The sequence below is a fragment of the Diorhabda sublineata genome, chromosome 8 (assembly GCF_026230105.1).
Source record: "Diorhabda sublineata isolate icDioSubl1.1 chromosome 8, icDioSubl1.1, whole genome shotgun sequence".
In the NCBI taxonomy this organism is placed as follows: domain Eukaryota; kingdom Metazoa; phylum Arthropoda; class Insecta; order Coleoptera; family Chrysomelidae; genus Diorhabda; species Diorhabda sublineata.
In genome coordinates, this window is record NC_079481.1 from 15,056,851 (window position 1) to 15,078,808 (window position 21,958).

The 21,958-nt window shown below is 33.1% G+C and overlaps 1 protein-coding gene across 4 annotated transcripts in view; it reads right to left on the reverse strand.

Moving 5' to 3' along the window:
• Positions 1-2,069: 2,069 nt before the first annotated feature.
• The window catches only part of LOC130448464 (muscle-specific protein 300 kDa), a 289,850-nt gene continuing 269,961 nt past the window's right edge, over positions 2,070-21,958 (reverse strand). For 2 of the 4 annotated variants that reach the window (XM_056785865.1, XM_056785867.1), the window contains 7 exons: positions 14,700-14,957; positions 11,638-14,642; positions 11,507-11,545; positions 9,430-9,802; positions 8,943-9,350; positions 8,530-8,591; positions 2,070-3,819 (listed from right to left, as the gene is read on the reverse strand). In XM_056785865.1, the coding sequence (XP_056641843.1) occupies positions 3,588-3,819; positions 8,530-8,591; positions 8,943-9,350; positions 9,430-9,802; positions 11,507-11,545; positions 11,638-14,642; positions 14,700-14,957 (4,377 nt within the window). In that variant the 3' untranslated portion in view covers positions 2,070-3,587. The remainder of the gene's footprint in view (positions 3,820-8,529; positions 8,592-8,942; positions 9,351-9,429; positions 9,803-11,506; positions 11,546-11,637; positions 14,643-14,699; positions 14,958-21,958) is intronic. The other 2 variants (XM_056785868.1, XM_056785866.1) reach the window with 2 other exon arrangements.

The following is a 21,958-nucleotide window of genomic DNA, read 5'->3' on the forward strand; positions in this document are numbered from 1 at the left end:
CTGCCTACGGATTTTGATGTTGACTGAGGTTATAGAGTGGATGATTTGAATAACGATAACATTGTGTTATTTTGTCGATTAGATCGTTTATGTACAGAAGAGAGTCGATGACAAGATGAATCCTCGGGAAACAAACGTTAAACTCAAACTTTTCTTAGATGTGATCATCGATAACAAGCTACTAAGCCAGTCGATAAGTGATCACGACACACCGATCTGCTGGTTAACGACTTTTTTTATGACCTTAACAAAGGCTGGGTTTAAAGTTTTTTTTGGTATGGCTTGAACCCAAGCAATCTGCAGACAAGGTGCCTCTTTTATATAGTAGAGGAAAGAGTTTGCATAGCGAACTTATTAGTTATGCTGCGCAATTCTTCATTAAGATTAGTGGTATTCCATCTGAGCGAGTCGATATTCAAGCCTTTGAGTAGTTTTGCCAAATCCCGGCAATTAAATTTATTTCTGGCATAGATTTAACAACTCCAGGCAGGCTGGGTGGTAGTTTTTCCCGCGAATAAGGAGTTTGAAGCAAATATATGCCCCGATATGTCCGCTGTCTCTTTTACAGTGACTGAGATTGACCCATCTTCTTCAGTCAACGGTGGAATTTTTAACTTACAAAAGCCTTGAATGACAAAATTCAGTTTGGTCATAAAGATTCAAAAATACTTTTTTAATTACCATCAGGGCTTATTTGTGTACTCCTTAATTGCTGTTCAGTTGACATTCGTTGTTAGCATCCACAACCACTTTTGGATTTCAAGGCACTTGACATTTCATATCCTCATTTATAGAACACTCGTGTCCTGTAGAAAAGCTGTGAGGGGTAGTAATTTAATCCTCTATGCTGGTCACAGACCCCTACAATTAACCTATAAGTGCAACTCCCGGTTTCTTCAAATTCCCAGCGCTCTTGTAGGAGCGCAAATGTACTTTCGCGCTCTCGGCTACTGGTGTCCATCAAAAAGCGTTGCAGTGGCATACCTGAGGAGTTATAGAGGATATTCTCAGAGAGAGCTCTGTTGTTTCCATAGCTAGTTCGCGGACTCTGCAGTTGTCGTCCTCCACCATGCCCTCTCCCCCTCCTAGAAGACCGACTATCAATTTGATGTCATTACTGGTCATCATGAGAAGTTCTTTAGACTTCTTAGCTGATTTGGTTGTGATTCTTTTGGATTGTCTTAGCCCTGGAGCGTTTTTTCAGTAACACTCCATCTGATTCTTTAGCTATTCGTTCAGTTCCTTATCGATGTGGCATCTAATGAGGCAGTAGAGGATCTAGAATTATATTTTTTTTAGGGGTGGAGGGTTGAACGGTGGAAAGGACCGCCAAGTATGTGCGTCTTCGACAGTGAGCGTTCATTTCAATCAAAATACTTTATGTTGATTGATTGCAGGCAAAGTAAATGTAACTAAGACATTTTACAACATATTAAATCGTTAACTGCTATCATACAATTGAAGATGAAGAAATTTACATTTTTACAAAAAAATTGTTAGGCGCTAAAAAGTTTTTTGTAGAATTTAAATTTTATACAAATATAATTAGTCCCTTGACAAAAAAGCCACTGTCATAAATTCACACTAGGGTTCTGGCACTAGGTATGGAGTCGTTGCTGTCTGCATCCATATATACCCTGGTGGCCCGGTAGCCACATTAGGGCTACTAGCTTTCAGGACCTTCAAAACCTCTTGGCTACCTGAGAGAATGTAGATGTGCTTTTTAAAGAGGTTTCTTATCCAAACACTTCCGAGCACATTTGTTTATTGCTAGCAACTCTAACTGACAAATGGTAAGTGATATTTCTAGTAGTATGGAGAGCATGCCTATCGGTGCACAAATGTCCAATCCAGCTCCTTGCGCTAACCTCGAAATGTCGGTGTATCTGATGGATACATTTCGAAGTTGCAGAAAGTTTTTATTAACCCATGACCCATTGTCCATAATGCTGTGCATTTGGTTTGTCACTGCTTTTTTAGTTACCTCTCAGATTTCATGTTTTTAATTCTACTATCTGGATTAATCTGTGGATGTCCCTGAATGCCTCTTTTTCCACTTTAAGTTGAAGAGGAGGCAGGTTTAGTAGCCTCTAAGGCTGAGGAGGGGTAGGTTGACTTAGCCAGATAGATCAACCTTTGAAACTTGTTCAGCTTTTTCTGAGTTGCTGTTTGTCCAATTTAGGACCATCAAACAAGCGCTGCGTTTTTAGTGAAAGAAATTGATTGATTCACGCAGCATTTACCAAACCGTTTGAATTTTATTTAAAAGTGATTCTTATAAAGTATATCACGTTTTAGACTAATTTGCTTATTAATTATTGTACATTTTTTATTATTACCTAAATGGTAATCACACAGTGATTAAAAAGGTACGAATGGTCAGCGGTACACACGATCATATCGTTTGGTACAAGAATTTTTTGAGCCTCATTTTTTGTTCGAAACTTTTCTCTTCAAAATAAATATTTTGGGATTTTAGTATAATTGTTATAACTTTGAAGGGGACTGTGGAGGAAATGAAACTTTGTAGTTTAAAACTTTTCAGAACTTTTTATTGTTTAAGCCGGAACGAAAATTGAGGAATGGAAAATGTAAATTAGGAAATAGGAGTTTGGTAATTCTAAATAAAAAATATATTAATAATATTTTAAATTATATTTTTAACTGAAAACATTGTGGATATATTATATATTAAGATGCGAAATAAACACAATCAATTTTATAGCGAAAACAATCCTTTTATTAATATATGTTTTGTTTTTCTAAACACATTTTAAAGCATCAATATAGATAAATGAAAGCAATTCTATCTTGTTACATTGCTTAGTTAACAAAAAAATACAGCAACGTAGTCAAATGAACTTATGCAAAAGCAACGATTAGAATAATATAATAATAATAATAAAAAAACAAATTGTAAGGCAATTTACACCATCTTGATTATGTCAAAATAGGTTTGGAGAGAAAAGTTGCACTGAGTATTTCGTATTTTGAAAAGAACTCAAAAAGTGGAGAGAACAAATTAAGTTTCTTTTTAAAATAAGACAAAACAAGACGGTAATCACAGAGTAAAATTAAGAGACTTGTAAATTAAAGTGTTCCACCCCTTCAATTTACAACCTTTAATTTTCACAACCAACAATTAAAAATTTAAAAAGAACAACGATATAAAATATATTAATTCCTTTCACACGTTTTGTGCATATTTACCCAATATACAGATAGATAGCGGGTATTTTTATTCGATAACGATAAAAAATAAAAACTAAACCTACATATGTATAGGATAATACAAAATCGTGTTAATTTTCGACGATATCGGAGATAAGTCACATATTTACACATATATATGTATGTTCAATATAAAATATACAAAAATTGTAGAGATTTTCAAACACAAACTTAAAGTTTATGTATCAAAATCTTCAAAATAATTGGAATGAATTTATCAAAAACACAGTTTCGTCAGTAGTTGTATTTTCCTTCTTGAATACTCCAAAAGTGTGTTTCAATTATATCACAGACGAACCTCTATTCGACGGTTAACAAAACTACTGACACTGCATATAACAAATTGTCATCTACGTCTATATAGGTGGTGGTCCATCGTTATACCTCAAGGTAGGCGTAAGACTGTTTGCAATGGAGTTTACTAAAGAACAAGAGTAGTCATCTTCGGAAAAAGGTACTAATGATGCGGCACCGAGTAACAGGAGCATTACTGCTTGTATTGGTACCGAAGCTCGTACCACTCTACCCAAGAAACGACATCCTCGTCTTAATACTGAAGTGTTGATTTCAGATTCATCATCAGAACCACTGAAATATAAAAAACTAAATATATTAAATGTTCTATTTTGAAATAATTAAGAAAAATATTTTTTTATCGAAAAACGGCGTAAAATTTTTGAATACATAAAAATTCTTCTATTTAATGATAACATAAAAGCAGTCTTTACAAACAAGGGCTGATAATTTCGCTACGCCTTTGACCCATTCATTTTAACGAAAACAAATTTTTCAAACCTTACCTACAGTAGAAGCCGAAATTTATAAGAATCGCCATCCTATGGCAGTGAAAAGACGTACAGACGATCTTATAGGTAGAGCTACCACAACACACAAATATCTATGGTGTCATATGTGGTCTCTCATACCTTGGGGATAAAACATATTCACTACGAAACTGAACATGAAAAAATTGTGTTAATAACAAATAGCAAAAACAAAGATATTTGCATTCGATTTTAACACAATAGAGATAAGACAAAGAAAAGTTTCTTGCAACATTAGTAATAATGGGTGAGTGACAGATCAACGGGTCGAGGTTCATTACTGTAGAAAAAATTGATGTGACTGTCAGCGGGGGCGCCGAAAATTTAACTTCGGTAGATTAACTGCACAAATGATAAACGATTACATGTGCTTATTATGCTATTCTAGTTACAACATTACCTGAAGCAATAAAAGAAAAAAGACGGCAGAAGTAATTCAAAGGAGAATGCAGCCTTTGCAACTGCCGGAATAGCTGATGCAGGCTTCGAATATATTGAACATCCGCAATATTAAACAGATTTGACTCCCAGCAATTACCGACAATTAACGATTTTCTTTGGATAATGAAGTCATGAGTATTTGACAGAGATTGAACAATATTTCTTTTCGAAACAGAAAAAGTGAAAACATTGATGGAAAAAAGGAGATAATATTTAAAAATATAGTCTTAGTTATAGGTAAGGTAATAAAAGAAAAGTTATGGCAAAAGTTACGCAAAAATGTTCTATTACATCAAGAGAATGCACTCAGTTACAAGTCGTCAATTGCAACTACCGTAATAGCTAATGCAGGCTTCGAATCTGGAGAACATCCACCATATTTTACAGATTTGACCCCCAGCAATTACCGAAAATTTCCAAAACTTAATGAACCTTGCCTAGTGTCTGATACCCTTTGTATAATGAAGTCATGAGTGGTTTACAAAGATTGAACAATCTTTTTTGGAGACTAAATTTAAAATTATAAGTATATTTGTAAGTCTTTTCTTCTAATTGTGTCAGTGGCGGAAGAAGAGGATCAGCCCTTGTACAAATGCGCAGAAAATATGTTAGTGTTAGTTAATAGTAATCTGCATCGTAATTTTATAGAGAAAAGACGAGAAGTAACTAAAATTATATTAATATATAATGTAAAACATATAGTATATTTTTGAATCTATGAAAACTTGTAACCTGAAAATTGTGTTCGTGAATGTCTAGTTATATGATAAAAGTCATATGATAAAAATATGGAAATTATTTTATCAAAAAATAAGTAGAAAAGTAACAAAAAAGTAAAAATATCCTTCAAATTGCTACCTATAGTTAGCAAAGCACTTGTCCAAACGAGAAATTTATGATATAAAGCATTTATAGGAAGCTTCTATCAATATGGTTTTCATTTGCTCTGTCACATCCTTCTCAATGCCATGAATGTTGTCCAAACGATTCCCTAGTCTCATGGTGATTAATCTGGTGGGTAAAGCAGATATCAGAGCACATGTCCACCATTTAACAGTCCCCCGACTTTATTTCAACTTTTAAATCGCTAAAATTTGTGAAGATTCCTCAAAGTTACGACATTTTATCCAAAGACGAATTTCAACATTTAGTGAGCTATTTGTCTAATTGAGTAAATCAAGCTTGAAATGTATAAACGTGAATCCTTTTATAAAGTTACATACTGCTACACATTCAGCTCTGCTCTGCTTTTATCAGATACAAAATGATGAAATGTCGCAATGGATAAAGACCGATCGATCCAGGTCGCTATCGATGAACACACATAAGAAAATTTGAGGTTAACGTTGGTGTTGACCATGTACGCATCTTGTCACCGATTCTCTTTCTTCTGTACATCAACAATCTACTCGATAAAACTACAAACCCGATCTGTAGCTTCCCGTCTATAGGGAACACTGGGGACGTTGTTCAAATCAGCCACCCTTATAACTATTTAGAAATACTCAACAGTAATACGCAATATAAAAGCCCAGAGTGAGGTGGATGGGGAATGAGAAAGATGTCAGGAGACAAAAATGGTCATTGATGAAGAGGAAATAAAAAAGTGTAAAACAAAAAAAAATGGTTGGAAGTAGTACTAGAAGATACATATAAAAGAAGTAGAAAAGGAAAGCGATAAAAACCTGCATTCGTAACCTCTGGAGAAAAGTACTGAAGGATGATGAGTGAAAAAACATTCAGACTTGAAGTTCAAGTTTATGCACTTTACTTTTTAAAAAAACTTTAAGGTGACGATAACTCAATAGTCGGCTAGATTAGATAACACCACATCGAGAATGTTTCATTGAATATTGAAGGGAAGACTGTTTGTTCAGTGTTCTCTTTCATTGTAAACACGCAAAACAGATTTAAAAGTGATTGAATGCTTCGATAAGAACAAAATGGATGATGATAAAGCTCGCCATAAGTAGATGTCAGTCATGACAGTTTACCAATAAACTGATAGAGTATGTTTGTTAGCCTTTATAAGCAATTCTTGATACTTGACCGTACCCATATTTTCTTTTTCAATTCCTTGAAATAATATGTTTAATTTCAAAGTAAGTATAGATGAAAATAATCTATATTTCTCCCCAGTTTCCACTGTATATTGGTGAAAATGACTGTTTTAAATCAAGTTTTAGCTAATCATTACTTCAAAAGAGTCATTAGTACTTGAATCCTGATAAATATATCTATGCACATCTGCTCTATTCAGCAGATTCAGCACTATACGAGTACTGGTTCTGCTGAAAATAAAGAATGTGTTGAAAAGGGAATGTTTCGACGCCACTTGCTTTTGGTCGTTATTTAAACGCTGGGATATGTGTATTGCTAGCTAAGTGCAGCAGTGAAAAATATATTATTCAATCTTACTTTCAGTATATCGAAAGAATTTATAATTTTTACAATTTGTAAAAGATTAGTCATGCAATATTAAAAGAAGCAATCTAGTAATTTGATTTTCACACTTAGTTTATGATATAAAGGATTATTTATCATGAATTAATCATGATTATGAACTTTTTATCAATATTTCTCAGTAATCAGAATTAATAATTTTATTCCTAAAACTTTTTCTTCTGTTAGTTTTTTATCTAAATGTTGAAATATTTGAGTGGTCTTTGTTCTAGGGTTAAATTGGTTTTTCTTCCTGAAATGTACATATATTCAATTTTTTTAATAATGACACGCTAGAAACTGAAATGAAACTGGAAAATTGTATTGAATCATTGACATAGTGATTTTCGCAACTTAAATATTTCCTTTACCCCTTTCTTGAAATATTCCATCCAACGGATCTGATGTTTATTATACAACGTACTGAGTATCGAGATAAGCCACTACGGTTAATTTTTTTTATTCTAGCCCCCCCAAATAACGATGGTACAGGTCTTTCAAAAATGTACGTAATAAAACTAATCCAGTAAAACATCTAGTTGAAGGCAAAAAGTGGCAAAAAGAAAGACCAAAACAGATATGGGAACGAGAAAATAAAAGATGTGGAAAACTCAACTATAACTAGACACAGAAAGTTACAAGGATTCCAGGATTAAGTAAGTTGAGGATCCTACATTGTTATATGCTTCAACTATGAACAAAATTGTAATTGATTTGAATGTAGATGTAAAGTTACGCAGCACTGCAACTTTAATATTACCCTCTTCCTCTATCAAAGATATCTTCTAGTTTAAGGGTTCTAAAATACTCTAGTCTCTGTGTTGACTTCAAGGAGGTCAAATTTTGGCTCCTATGGGCTTCTTATTCGAAAAATTTTGGTTTATGCTTGCAACGGCGATGCATTCTAGAATCAGGTGACTTGGAATCATCACAAAATCTATACTCGTCAGTTTCTAATCGATCTAATCTCATCAGATGATTCCCAAGGTGTTTTATACTGTAAAAAGTTAGCGAGGATGTGTACCTTGGTTACAATGACATCTATATGTTTTTGAATCTACTGGTATTAAGGATCCAGTCTTTAAAGGCACATTTTTCAAAAAATTCTACTCATAGGAAAATACCGAAACATGTTTGTCCTTACAAGTTTATCGTCATCTTTATTTCCTTTGATTCTTTTATGAGCAACTACCCAAATTATAGAAATTTATCTTATTTTATTAAGCTTGCTTCAGCACTTCCTTTGTTAGGTGTGAATCGATTACATGGAAGTTCAGGACTTTTAGCTGCTTGTATATCAGAATGAACTGATTTGTCATATTTTTGATAGTTTTGCACAAGAAATTAGATGTAGAAGGAAGGAAAAGGAGTCTAGGATTCATTACGTGTTCATCATAATCTTCTTTTGATACATTCTAGTTTGTTTTTTAACTAGGTGTCAGTCAATAATCTGTAAGAAATAAATAAACGATTGTCAAATTGAACTAAATGATTTGTAATTTGAGGTTGAGAAGGATTATAATTAATTTTTGTGTGAAAATCCAGTTACTAACATAATGGAAATTATAAAAAATGAAACAAAAATATTTACTTGTAAAGGCCGGCGTCAGGTGATGTGTCATCTGGTTGATCTTGCCCGGGCTGCTCCAAAAGCTATCCAAAACGCAAAGGAAAATGTGAAACAGTGCTTTAAACTTTTTACTCTAAACATTTAATACTAAAGTGTTACTCAAAAAAAAATAAAAAAAACTACCCTATAGTAAAATCATTATCTAAAAATTTTCTATTCACTGATTAGATTTTTTAAGGAAGAATCAACATTTGGACAGCTCAAAAACGACAAATTGAATAGAAAACTTTTACAAACATATAAAAATAATGTAATACAATGGAAATATTTTTTTAAACATGGCACATTAAACGTATTACTTTTCTACAACATACTTGTTTAGACTAGACAACGCTACAGATTTATAACATAATACAACGGTTCGTTAAACTTACATCGTAATTGAGAGATTGCAATGGTAACCCGGATCGAGAAGCGGAAGAAGCTGAGTATCCAATAACGTTTGGATCTCTTCCTAGTACAGCACCTAACTTCAATGTGTAAACCCCTGTAAGTTTTATTAATGATTGTAATTTCAAACGGAGTTCTGTTAATCTTCTATATATAGTACTAGAGCCTTCGGGTGCTTCTTCTCGGAATAATTGATTAGCAGCTTCTTGTAGGCTTAAAACTCGTGGTTCACATCTTTCTAGTTCTAATCGAAGATCTAGAAAGCTTTGATATTTCGCTTCTATAACTTCATGAGCGGCCGTAAGATCTACTGGTTCCGAAGCGCGGATTTTCTTTTCGTTTTTCTCTAACCAGATACAAAGCTCAGATATAATATTATGGAACTGTTGATTCTATAAAAGAAACAATTTTTTTTTAATTTCGAGAGCTGTATGTAAACAAAGAAATGAAATCAATGTTTTGATTACTTACATTCATTAAAGCCCTCTGAAGTTGTAGTTGCCAATTGGCGGCATTTTGGCAAATCAAATCCCATCTCCTATTATCAGTCTCTAGTCTCACTCGCAATTCATCAGCTTTGCTTGTATCTTCGCTGTGATCTGCTAAATGAGTACCGACAATGTTCAATGACCTGACAATACTTTTGTGACTATCCAGATCCAAAAGGAATTCTCGATGATCTTGTATGACATCTTCGAGGTATTCAATGTTCACAGGTGGAGTTTTCTGACCTTTTTGAGTACCTTCAGCTACTTGTAACCATTTTTCTAATCTCCACAGGTCGTTGTCAAGTTGCGCCCAATTACGTTTTGTACAGAGTGGGCAAAGAATCCTACCGGCCTCGCTATATTTGGAAAGAAATTCTAATTTAACAAACGTCTTCATATTTTTTAGTAAACAAGTTATTAGATGATATTTTCCTGACTGATGAAATTAAATATGGCTGGTTTGAAAAAATATGATATAAAATATTGTATTTTAGATTTCTTTTTGTTTATTTTGCCAAACAAAGTCTAATATTTGTAACAAAGATGTCAGACCTAATTGAGTTTTCAGCCGCAATCTGCACAAGTTTGAGATCGTGTGCTTTAGTGAGTTTAGTGAACTCAGATTGGAAGTAGAGTTGAGGTCGCCACGTTGTCAGATCTTGTCATCAAAATAAACAAGAAAGTACACAATGCCGAATGATTGCAATAGACGGTTGGATCAGCAATGGTATTGGTGAGTTTTATGTGGTTTTTGAGAATATTAACTCATTATCTGAGTATGAGATACTCAAATAACTGAGTGTCTCAGTTCACTTGAATGTACTTAGAAAGCAGTTAATATGTTAAAATGAACTGACAAACATTTATAACTATGGTGAAATATTGAAAAAACAGAATAACTTGCGCAGATTCGATCAATCACTAAAGATCAAATACAGGTAACATTTGTATATGATAGGAGGGGAATTAGTAGAGCCTAACATTTAATAAGAAGTTTTTAACTTTTTTACTTTCATTTAATTACTACTAATTGTTGTTAGGGTAGTAGTTATAAAACAAGCGTGAATTTTTTATTATCATAGAAATTAAAAATTACAGTTGACAAACTGATTTACAAATTTGGTATATGGGCTTAGATGTTGATTCTAAACAACATTTTCCAATAACTTTTTGTCACATTTGTTCCATAAAAGTCACTTAAAGAAAAATAGTTTTTTTTGTAAAATTTTCAAGTTATAGTTGATTTTTCAAAACTCAACTTTGTTGAATTGAAAAAACTAGTAATGGGAATCGAAAAATGTTTATTTCTTACAATAGTAACAACAATGTGTCCCCTCATTGTATATATTTATATGTTGCAGTTTTCATTTAATTCTAGTTTTTCCTAGTTAAAACTAGTGTTGACTAGTACCCTAGGTGTTAAAACTACTTTGTTTTCATAACGAAGATTCAATATTGTATCTGAGACTCGATCCAATTGAAGAAATAGTGAATGTAAATCAACAATAAAGAACTTAAGACTCTTATTTTTGTTTTAAATGCAAAGTTAAAAATACCAATACATCATCTGCACTATAACCCGTTTAAGATCTGATTTTTGTTCCTATGGAGCATCATTTAAATAATGAAAATTGCAGAAGTTTCTTTTGATACACCTTGTAGCTTTTACTGTCCAATGAAAAAGAAGTAGTAAACTCCAGTTAGTACAAACAAGTTTTAACGGAAAGGAAATGTGGGAGCTTCTCTCCCAACTAAAATTAACTAAAAACAGGTTTTAACTGTTAACACATACATTTAAAATACGATCCTAGATGGTTAATTTTCACTTGGGGGATTTTCAAGATGAAACTGTATTTGTTTGTAGTTACGAGATAAGAAATAATGAACGAAATACTATTTCAAAAAAATAACTTAAACAAATTTATTAATCCAGAATTTCATATGTTGAAGTTTGTTAATTATTATTTGTGTTTCAATTGTTTCGTTTCAATTATTAGTATGAAAGTTGGGTTAAAATTGCGTTAAAAACGAAATAAGATGTCTGAAGTGGAAGTACTTACTGTGTGCATAGAAGGTTATAAGCATCGCAGGCAGCCGTTCTACAGGAAAAGAAAAAAAACCACAACCAGTTAGTGTAGTTAATTGTGAAACGAATGATTGTAAGCAACACAGTGTTTTAATATGTACTTACCTAAGCTCTCTTAATTTTTGTTCCTTTTCTTTAGCTCTGAGCAGCAAAATTTTAAACTCTTCTAAAAATTTCTCGACTTCTTGAGAACATGCTTCTGCTTCTGTGGCATGGCATTCATCGATGAGGAGATCATGGAGGTGTTTTATTAATTCAGTACTAGCTAAACATTGTCCTGATATTTTGGCAATTTTTTTGCTACTAATTGGTAGTTCAGTCGAACCTTGTTTGGGTATTTCTTTATAAACGTATTCTTCTAGTTGCTTTAGGTTATTTCTGCATTCTTCCAATGCAGCTTCTAATTCTACCAAATAAGCATCTTTAGCGCTTATCGACGTCATCCTCTGCAATTGCGGAGGTAAAGTATTAACTTGCACAGCGGTATCCTTTTCAAATTTAAGTGTCTCTACTTGTATACTCTCATCTACTTCTTGTGGTCCACTTGCCAAAATGACTGTTTCTATTTCTGTTTTAATATAAGTTATTCTCTCGTGAAGATTTCTACAAAGTATCTGATATTCATCTATCATTTCTTGAATTATTTCGATTTCTTTGCCTTTACTCCTTTTCATTATTTGTAAACCTAATTTATCAGCATTTTCTAAATTAGGAGTTTGTATTGTTAATTGTTTTTCAATTTCTTCAAGTTTTTTCAGTCTTTCCTGAGGAGATACTTTCTCAGGAGGTAACAGGTGTTGTAATTCCGTAACTTGAGCATCTAACCTAGTCAGACCAACAATAGCATCTTCGTGAGCTTTAGAAAATTCTTTAAAAGGAGCTAATTCTGTTTGAATTTGTGTTAAAATAGCTCGAGCTTTAGGAAGTAGATTCTCCCATCTAACTATAATCAACCTAGTTCTAGCGGTAAGTTCTTGAATGTTTTTCGGTTCTATGCCAGGAGCTGTGTTTAATTTCGAATAAGTTTGACTGAGAATTTGGAACGCGGGTTCATGAGATTCGATGTCTTTTATTTCGGTTTCTACGTTATATATAAGTTGTTGAAGTTCATTTTTGTCCAAAGGACTTGTAGGTTTATCTAAATTATTTAAAGATTTTTCTTTGTCTGCGACCCAACGCTCATCTCTTTCACTGAGTTTGGTAACATCTTGTAATAATTTCCATATTAGAGTTATTTTACGTTTTCGTTCAGCTGACTGACCACAAACGATTTTCCATCGTTTTTCGATGTTAATCACAGCGTTACTGATATTCTCTGTTGAGAAATTGGCTTTGTTAATATCTGGATCGTTTAGAATTAGCTCGCAAAGGTTAAGTACTTCTCCAATATCACCACTTTCGTTTTCAATGGATTTTTTTAATCTGTCGTGATCTTGTATTTTTCTGTCTATAATGTCTTGCGTGGAGCCTTCAAATACTAATGGTTTTGCTAGTTGTACTTCTACTTGACTCAACCAAGCTCTGATTGTGACTATTCGTTCTTCTAATTGGAATATAGTTTGCATTAAATCATTGATTTTATTAAATCTGCTCTTTCCGAGTTGTTCTAATCTTTCCCATTGTTCCGCGATTTCTTTAGTTCTGGCTTGAATTATTTGTTTAGCTGTAACATCTGCATATTCCTCTCCGCATGAGTCGTATATATCTTTTCCAGTTTTAATTAACCAATTGTATTCTCTTTCTTTAAGAGCCATTTCAGCTTTTAGTTCAGTTTCTAATTTTTTGAGTAATTCCTTCGGTTCTATAAGCGTTTGATTTATGTCGTAGTCTTGGTTTAGTCGTTTTTCCAATTCGTTAACCCATATGAGGAATTTAGAATATCTGGTTTCAAACAGGGATCTTATGCCTAATTTTTCTTCGAGATAAAGGCATAGATTTATCAATTGATGATTCAAATCGTCATGTTGGTGACGTAATAACCACATCTTTTGGTTAATTGTCTTCATATCTGATGGACTTAGACACTCTTTTAATTGTTCTTGCATTTGTATCAATTTCTGTAACTGGTTTTCGGAAACTGTGACACGTTCCCTAGTGTTCCGCAATAGATCTAATCTGTTACTTACTGCAGAATGAGAAAGATGTTGCTGTATAACAGTTTCGTTAATTATCTCTTGAATATCATCAAATTCTTTTTGAACGTTTCGTATACCATCTTCGTAATTTTGGACCATTATTTTTATTCTTTCTAAGAACTGTTTCCACGTTTCTAGACCCGCTTGTAGATTTGAAAGACGTTGTTTAATAGCGACATGTTCCATTCTTATTGACGTAGCAAGAGCGTCATCACAAAATTGTAATAACTGATTTTGTTGTCTTTGCAAATTATCTGCTTGTTCTTCACCTTGCGACATCTTGTCTAGAAGGTTTTGTATTTTCGTTAATAATTTGGGGATACGTCTAATATGCATATATCTCAACTGCATACGTTCCCTTTCCTTCTCTATATTCTTCAGCCAGTTCAATAAACAACTCTGGTCTGTTTTATATTTTTCCCATGCATCTAAACGATTTTGAACTTCTGTATGTCTATCCATGATCCTAGAAAGGGTTTCATTATGTAGATTCGTGAGCGAATTGAATTGTTTCATTACACTAGATTCTACTAAACCACTAGCTAAAGGATCGTTTTTATCAACAGGCTTTAAAACATTCTGTTGAGTTGTTAAAAGATTTTGATGTAACTGACAAAGATGTTGATGATCCGATAAACTATGGTAATCTCCAGGAATTGTGCCCTGAAGGAATTGTTGTACGTTTAATAAATATTCTTGCCATAGTTTTAGAACGGCGGCACTGTCTTCGTTCTTAACCAATCTAGTACTTAAACGATGATATTGTTGGAAAGTTTCTCTAAAGACTTGTTGCCACAGCTCAAGGATTTCTATTACCGACGTTTCAGTTTTTGTAGTAGACACTTCTATCGTTTTATCTTTCAATTTTTGTATTTGACCTTCAGCTTTGCTTAACGCTAATAGATGATCTCTTAAAACTAACAATTTTTCTTCGCCATCAGAATCTTCCGCACTATTCTCAAGAGAAAAAATATTCTGCAAAAAATAAGCACATTATTTCATAATAATTATTAGCGAGGCAAATAAACTTACTTTTTGTACTGAATCTAAGTAATTTTTGGTTCCATTAATTTCTTTTTGGTTGTCTTTTTTAATTTTTGCTTTCGATTCAGCAACATCAGCGAGAGTTGTAAGCGATTCTCTAACATCTTCGAGACGCTTTCCCAGAGCTTCAACTTCTCCACCTAATAGAGCATTAGCATCTAATCCCACAGCTGATGCTATACCAGATACTAGATCCTGAAGTTTTACTAACCGCTTTGTATGGGCAGCTAAAGTTTCTTCGCAAACCTAGTAAATAAATAAATACCACAACTTAAATTATTTCTCATCACAAATAAAGATCCAGTGAAAAATCACGCTATGAATATTTCTAAAAAAAAAAACATTTAATAATATACAATGCCAGAACGAAATTCCATCACCAACAGTCTGTAAGAGTGAAAAAAACTGTCCGGGTGAGTGCAAATAAGACAGTAATATATAAAATAGTAGCTTTTTCAACTGCTTTCAGTTTTTTGGTTCAGAGAATGATCCACAGCAACCCCTTTCGTGACTACTCAATAAATGGAAAATTTATTTACTCTAATTAATTCAGCAAGTCTTATTATGATTGCATTATTAGATTGCTGAATATTTTCCTTTTTTAAACATTCGAATATATTTAAAATAACTTGCTGTGTTCGTATATCTAATATATTATTAAATTCATGTTTTTATGTCTTTATTATCACTACAATGCGCAATTTCATTATCTTTATTCACCCATAGTCTAAATAAAGAAATTTATAAATTGAATAAATTTTACCAAGAAATTGTGTACACACGCCTTCCGACAGCTTCGGCCAATAGAAATGCATTTAGGTTTACGATTCGATGTTTTCATTGTCAGTCCACGTAGACTGACGGTTTTTTAGATATTTACTGAATTTTATACGGGGAGTAAACATTATTTTTCATTTCTTAATTTGGTATGAATGCGTATTTATGAAATATTGATTGATCTTGGCATAACTGTCTTCTGCGTTGATATTGGAAGAACTATACCTGTACCTGGGACGTACTTTTATATTTCTTACTTTACATTTCGAGGGTCCTAACAGAGGTAAGAATAAAAAGTAGGGATCCTCTAAGGGTTTGGGTAGTGCAGTAATCGTTTACGAACATTATTGGATTGCAGTTCAGTTTTGCATATTGCAAAAAAATGTTTTTTGTTAAAGATTGACAATATATTCGAGTAAAGACAATTTTAAAGTAACGCAAGGTATATTTCCATGGGTGTTGATTTGCCTAATTCATTATATAATAATTTAGAGTCGTATGCAATAAATTGTTTTTTTATACTCAGTTTTACATGAGTATATATTAATATTTTATTTTATGAGTAAAACTTTAACTAAAATAAATCTTATTTCTTACCCTTCTTCAAGTTTTAGGGTAGTCTACCCCGGCTAAATAGGTCTGCCAGAGGTGGCTTTTCATTTGCAGTAGGTATAAAGGATTCACTATAGAAAGTTTCGTGACTTTTGAACCACCTAAAATTGGTCACTGACTCTTCCTCTATTACAATAAACAAACATAAAAGGATCTAAAGTACACATTTAAAAATGGTAAGTATTAGTCCTTTATGAATATATTTTGGTAATATAAAAATAATTTTTGAAGAAGGGTGTTACAAAAATCGTGTAGGCCAGTGTTTATATTGAGCAGAAATGAGTAATTTACCAACAAACTTGTCAGCTGATCGCATTTACACTTTACTAGTGTAAAAAGCATTCACTAACGTCTACTGTCGTGTCAATCTTTCTATCGGAAGTTGCTGAAATAGTCACTATTGAAAACGAATTTTTTGCTTTCGAACTTGCATGATCTCCTTTTTTTACGATTTACATTCAGCGTTTTTAGACCATCTTCAAATTCACGGTGCCTTTATTGGTTATTTAGAGAAAAGGGACATAATAACTGACCAATATTGTACTGATTTGAGTTTTTATGGCAAACTTAACAGATAATGAACGCAATTCATGAAGAGTTTTGTTCCAAGATTCTTCCTCAAACCGCCTTTATACCTGCTCAATTTTCACAAGCAAATTTTCCTGGATAATTACATTTTTAATAAATTCTATCTTACCCATATTGCTCGTTTGATTAGCTTCAATTTAATTTTTGAAAGTTTAGTACCATTTTTTCCTATAGTATTAAAAATCTATTCAATTTTTTACCAGTCATCTCCAAACAAAAATAAAAATATGTATTTTTAAAAAATGGTGGCAAGCTGAGTTATGCAATTCAAAACCCAATGTATTCACAGTCTAAGAAAATGAGTAATATATCAGAAAATAATGGAAAACAAAGAAATGAACGTGTTTGTAATTTAGAATCTAATGGCAATGAAAGTGATTAAATATAGCGTGACTTAGTCAAAACGAAATTATTACAAATCCATTTGTGTTTCGATTTCTATCGAATTTAATTGAAAATTCAGGTTCTAAGCGCCAAACGTCGGCCAAGGTTAATAGGTTAAAGTCATAGTTATTTAAGATTTCCAGAGAAAACTCTAACCACGTGTTTTGAATTATAAAAGTGGAATTATAATGAAGCTTTTACTAGTCTGTAGATATTTGGAACGATGCGAAAAATAAATTTAGAACATTTTCTATCTCGACGTTGATTCAACTCACGTGATTTAAATACTTTCAGAGAGACCATTATTTAAATCGAAGCAGTTTTACTCTAAAATACAGTGACCAAAATTTTTTCACGAAATGGCTTTAGATTCCACCCATATCTTTCAAAAAATTAATTTCTTCTTCTATCTCTTCCTCCGTTGTGAAACTTTATATATGTAGGATTGAGATTATTGCTCTACTTCGTCCTACAGCCACGCACGAAACACGAGTTCTCTTCAGCAGTCTAAAGCCGACAATAACAGTCAGTCGGGAGTAAGACGTAGATGGTAAAGATTACGAAACTAAGACGACTTACCGCGTGATCATGACGATCTCGGCTCATTTAACGTATAAACCACATACACGAATATTCTTACTATTAACCTCTTATTTACATTGTACATAAGTAAAGTGTTTCCATTGTTTAAATTGTATAATAAAAGTTTTTTCCTTCTAACTGGCGTTTTAAGAAGAAAAAAACCCTAGACAACCAAGAATCCCCTACATATAAATGTTCCTTCAATTTAAAGATTAAACTGAAATCTGACTTGGCCAAATCAGGCGAATGGTGTGGATGACGGAAGAAAACTACGTACATAACTTTCTTGAGGGACTTTTGATTTTTGGCCATCGATGGTGTAAATCTTCATGAAGCCACACACAAGTCTCTTGGCGGGTAACACCAATATCTGTTACTATTTTAGAAAGAATATAATGTCCACCATTATTTAACATTTCTACCAAAAAAGTGATGTCTACAACATTTTGGGACTGCGAGGGGATCCTTTAGATTAACTTAAAGGAAACGAATACAACCGTGAACGCGGCTTATTACTCCGACTTACTGAGGTAGTTGCGTCAAAAAATTATCAAAAAATTCGTGGCTAAATCAGTCGAGGTATACTCTTGCTTCATGACAACGCTCCAGTCCTCACTACTTTACACAGAAATTGAATACCCACCATATAACCCTGATCTGGTCCTATCCGATTATTTTTTGTTTGCAATGCTGAAGATTAAGTTAATGGGTAAAATATTTAACAACGACGATGGAAAACTACAAGGTGTCTGAAAAGAAAGTTCACCTTTCTATTGCTTATGGCGTGAACGCAGCTAATCGAAGGTATGTCAATCCGTAGCCTAGCTCTTGACAATTCAGATGCTATGGAGCTTTCCTCCAGAGCGGATCATGCATTGTGTTTTCGTGTGTTCTACAAAAACAGCAATTTGGCGACTGTAGAGTGTTCGAGGTCTTCTAGAACGGTCAAAAACGTAGACAGACTCAGTCTGTTCGAAACAAACCTGACTTGTTAATTCGGAAACGTGGTATTGCAATAAACGTACATAGATCATCTTATTTCGCGTTTTAGATAAATATTTGGGGCTGCACCCTTACATAAATCAGTTGGTATACGAATTAAAGTTTCAGGATGCTGGTTAGAGGCTTGACATCGTAAACCAGATGATTGAGCGTTCGCCAACGTTTACCATCATTGTGTTTTCAGATGAAGCTTATTTTCGTCTTAATGAACATGTCAACAAGCGAACTTGCCATCAGAAACCTCTAAATACACCGGAAGTATGAGTTGCGATGTCATCGCGAGAAATTATAAGCACTTACTTTTTTAAATATGAAAGGAGACGTACAGTTACAGTGAATTCAGAGAATCCAGATATTATACAACTTCTTCGTGCCTGAGCTGCAGCACTTTAATAGTTATAACTAAAGAATATGGTTCTAGCAAGATGGAGCAACTGCACCAATAGATCTCTGCTACGAGTTCGTGGAATTTTTCCTGTCAAATTAATCTCAAAGAAAGGTGACATAAGTTGACTTCCACGCAGTTCCGATTTAATAGCTATGGGCTTTTCCTGTACCAAATCAAATGTTCACAATAATAAAGTGAATTCTCGGCACAATTAAATGACGTGAGCGCAACGGTTCAAACTTGGACGATGTTATTTTAAAGAAATAAATTCCCAAGTAATTTATTTTAATGTGTAACAAACATTTATTCAATGAACTTCTTACTTTTTTGAGACACCTTGTAGAAGCTGTTTGAAGTTACAAAAGAAAACGAAATATTTCTGTCAGATTAGAAGAAAACGGAATTAATATTCTGACATTATCCGCATTTCAGAGAATTTCCGGGCAATGAAACACCAAGCGAAAGAACCATTCGCGTGTCCAATTAAAATAACAGTTGCGTTTTAAAATTGGCGATTAAACTCACAATGGCACTTTTTGTTCAGTTTCCATATAGGTAACAGGACAATAACATTTAATACGAGTGGAATCACATACGAATATATTTTCAGAATTACTAACCTTTAATTCTTCCGGTGTGCACATTTAAACGATGTAGAAACTTTCTAAATGTGTTACGGAAGGATGTGTGTATTATAACCTGAACTATGCAGTACAGAATTATAATTTTATAAGACAATTCTAATAGAAAAACTATTTATATCCAACTCCATTCCAAACATTGAGAAATTTTTGAAATAATATAAATAATAAGATAAATATGGACAAGGACAAATCAATTTGGAAAGGTACCACCCTCTACAAATAAAAAAAATATCCAGTTAAATTTTCACCATTTTAAATACTTTTAGATGACGATTTCGACAGAAAGAATGATTTTTGTGAAACAAAACCAATAATATTTTGCACAATATTTGCTTTAGTTAAGAAGTAGAGATTTGCAAGAAGTTTTTTTAACAGATATTAACGAAAATATAGATTGTATAGATGAATCGGGAGAAAGAAGACAAAAAATGAGGTAATTGCAATGGGTAGGAATGAAACTGGTAAAATACGGCGGGAAAAAACGATTATATAAATATATACAGAGAGAAACCGATGACAAAAAAAGGGAAAACGGACATAAAAGAGAAGAAATCAATAATAGTACAAAAACTATAGAAGAATTTGCTTCTAAATGCAGCGTATGAAGGCCAGGACATACACATGCATCCTTCCGATCCGACTACGATCATACAGTCGGACGAGTGTCTGAGAGGGAAAAGATTTTGAACAACGTAGTTTACATCTTCCAGACATGATTTAATGCTAAATAAATCTAAAATAGATGCAATACATACAATTAAACACATGATGAAAAAAACGCATGATGAACACTAGGTAGATATTGAAATGCTCATTGTAGATTTTCAACAAGAGTATATAGAATAGAAGTAAACAATATTAGAACGAATTAGGGTGGATAAAAATGAATATAGACAATCTATGCATTTTGAAACAGAAAAATGATCGGTTCAAATAATATTCAGGTTTCCAATCTGTGAGTTGGATTAGATGAAGTTATTAATAGTTTGGTTTTTGTTATACTATAGAGTCCAGGAACTTAATGTCGTAATTTCGAAAGGGAAAAAAGTTAAAATAACTTCAGTTTTGCAAATAATCAAGAGGTTTTTCAATAAGTTCAGTCGTTACATAAAAGACGGCGCTACCAGGTTCGTTATTTTATTATGAACGCATGTGAATTACTTGTAGAATGGTCAAATTATTTGTACGTTCTCAGTTATTCTATTGTTATTAGCATCATTTTTTTAAATTAAGAAAGTAATTTTTCTGTGTTTTGCATTTAAATTGGCAGAAACAATCAATGCAGAGTAATATTTGAATAGTTTAAATGAATTGAATGAAAATTTTAGTGAAATAAGACCAAGGAAAAAATAATAATTTTTCATCAAGACACAGTACCCTCACACAGCTCAAGAAATCAGTTAATTAAAGAACAAACTGTTGCCAGATCCGCCCTTGGTTCTCTCTAACCTCTGTTTGTTCACATATCCTAAAAAAGTTTTGAGTGGTAAACTATTTACATTGAACGAGCTTCTGAGGAAGAATATTTTGCTCGTCGGTGCACGCGGACAGGTTTTGTGCATTTTTTCTGTAGCATAGTGCACTCTCTCATAAGATAATTTCTGAATTCTAATTTTTTTAAACTCCAAAATTTAATTTCCCTCGCGATACCTGTGGCTTGATAAAGATAGTGTGGCCACATTAGAGTGGCCCCCACGTTTAACATAAAATACGACACAAAATAAATTATTTTTTTAGTTAAGTGTTTGATAAATGGTCTATAACTTAATTCGTGCGGTTTGATAAGAGATGGCGTAACTTGTATAATATTACATCTTCCAATATTCCGAACCTGCGTTGGAAAGCTAGTGTTGTTATTGCACGTCTTTTCAGTTTATGTCATTTATTTGAAGCGTTAACAACAATAATTTTTTTTCACTCTATGTCGAACTTTGTTCTTGAAAAAGTGTTTTTATGGGGAGTTCTTCTTCATCACTTTAATATAAAGAAAAATGCTGTTGCCGAAAGTCATCGTATTTTGATGGAAATTTATGATGAACATGCTCTAGCTGAGCGAACGTGCCAAAAGTTGTTTGCACGATTTAAAAAGTGGTGATTTTGGCTTGGAAGACGATGAACGTCCTGGGCAGCCAAAAAAGTTGATGAAAAACTGGAAGCATTACTCGATGAAGATTGTTACCAAACACAAGAAGAAGAGCTCGCAGAATCTTTGGGTGTCACTTAAGCAGCCACTGCAAAACGTTTAAAAGCAGCTGCATGTATTCAAAAGC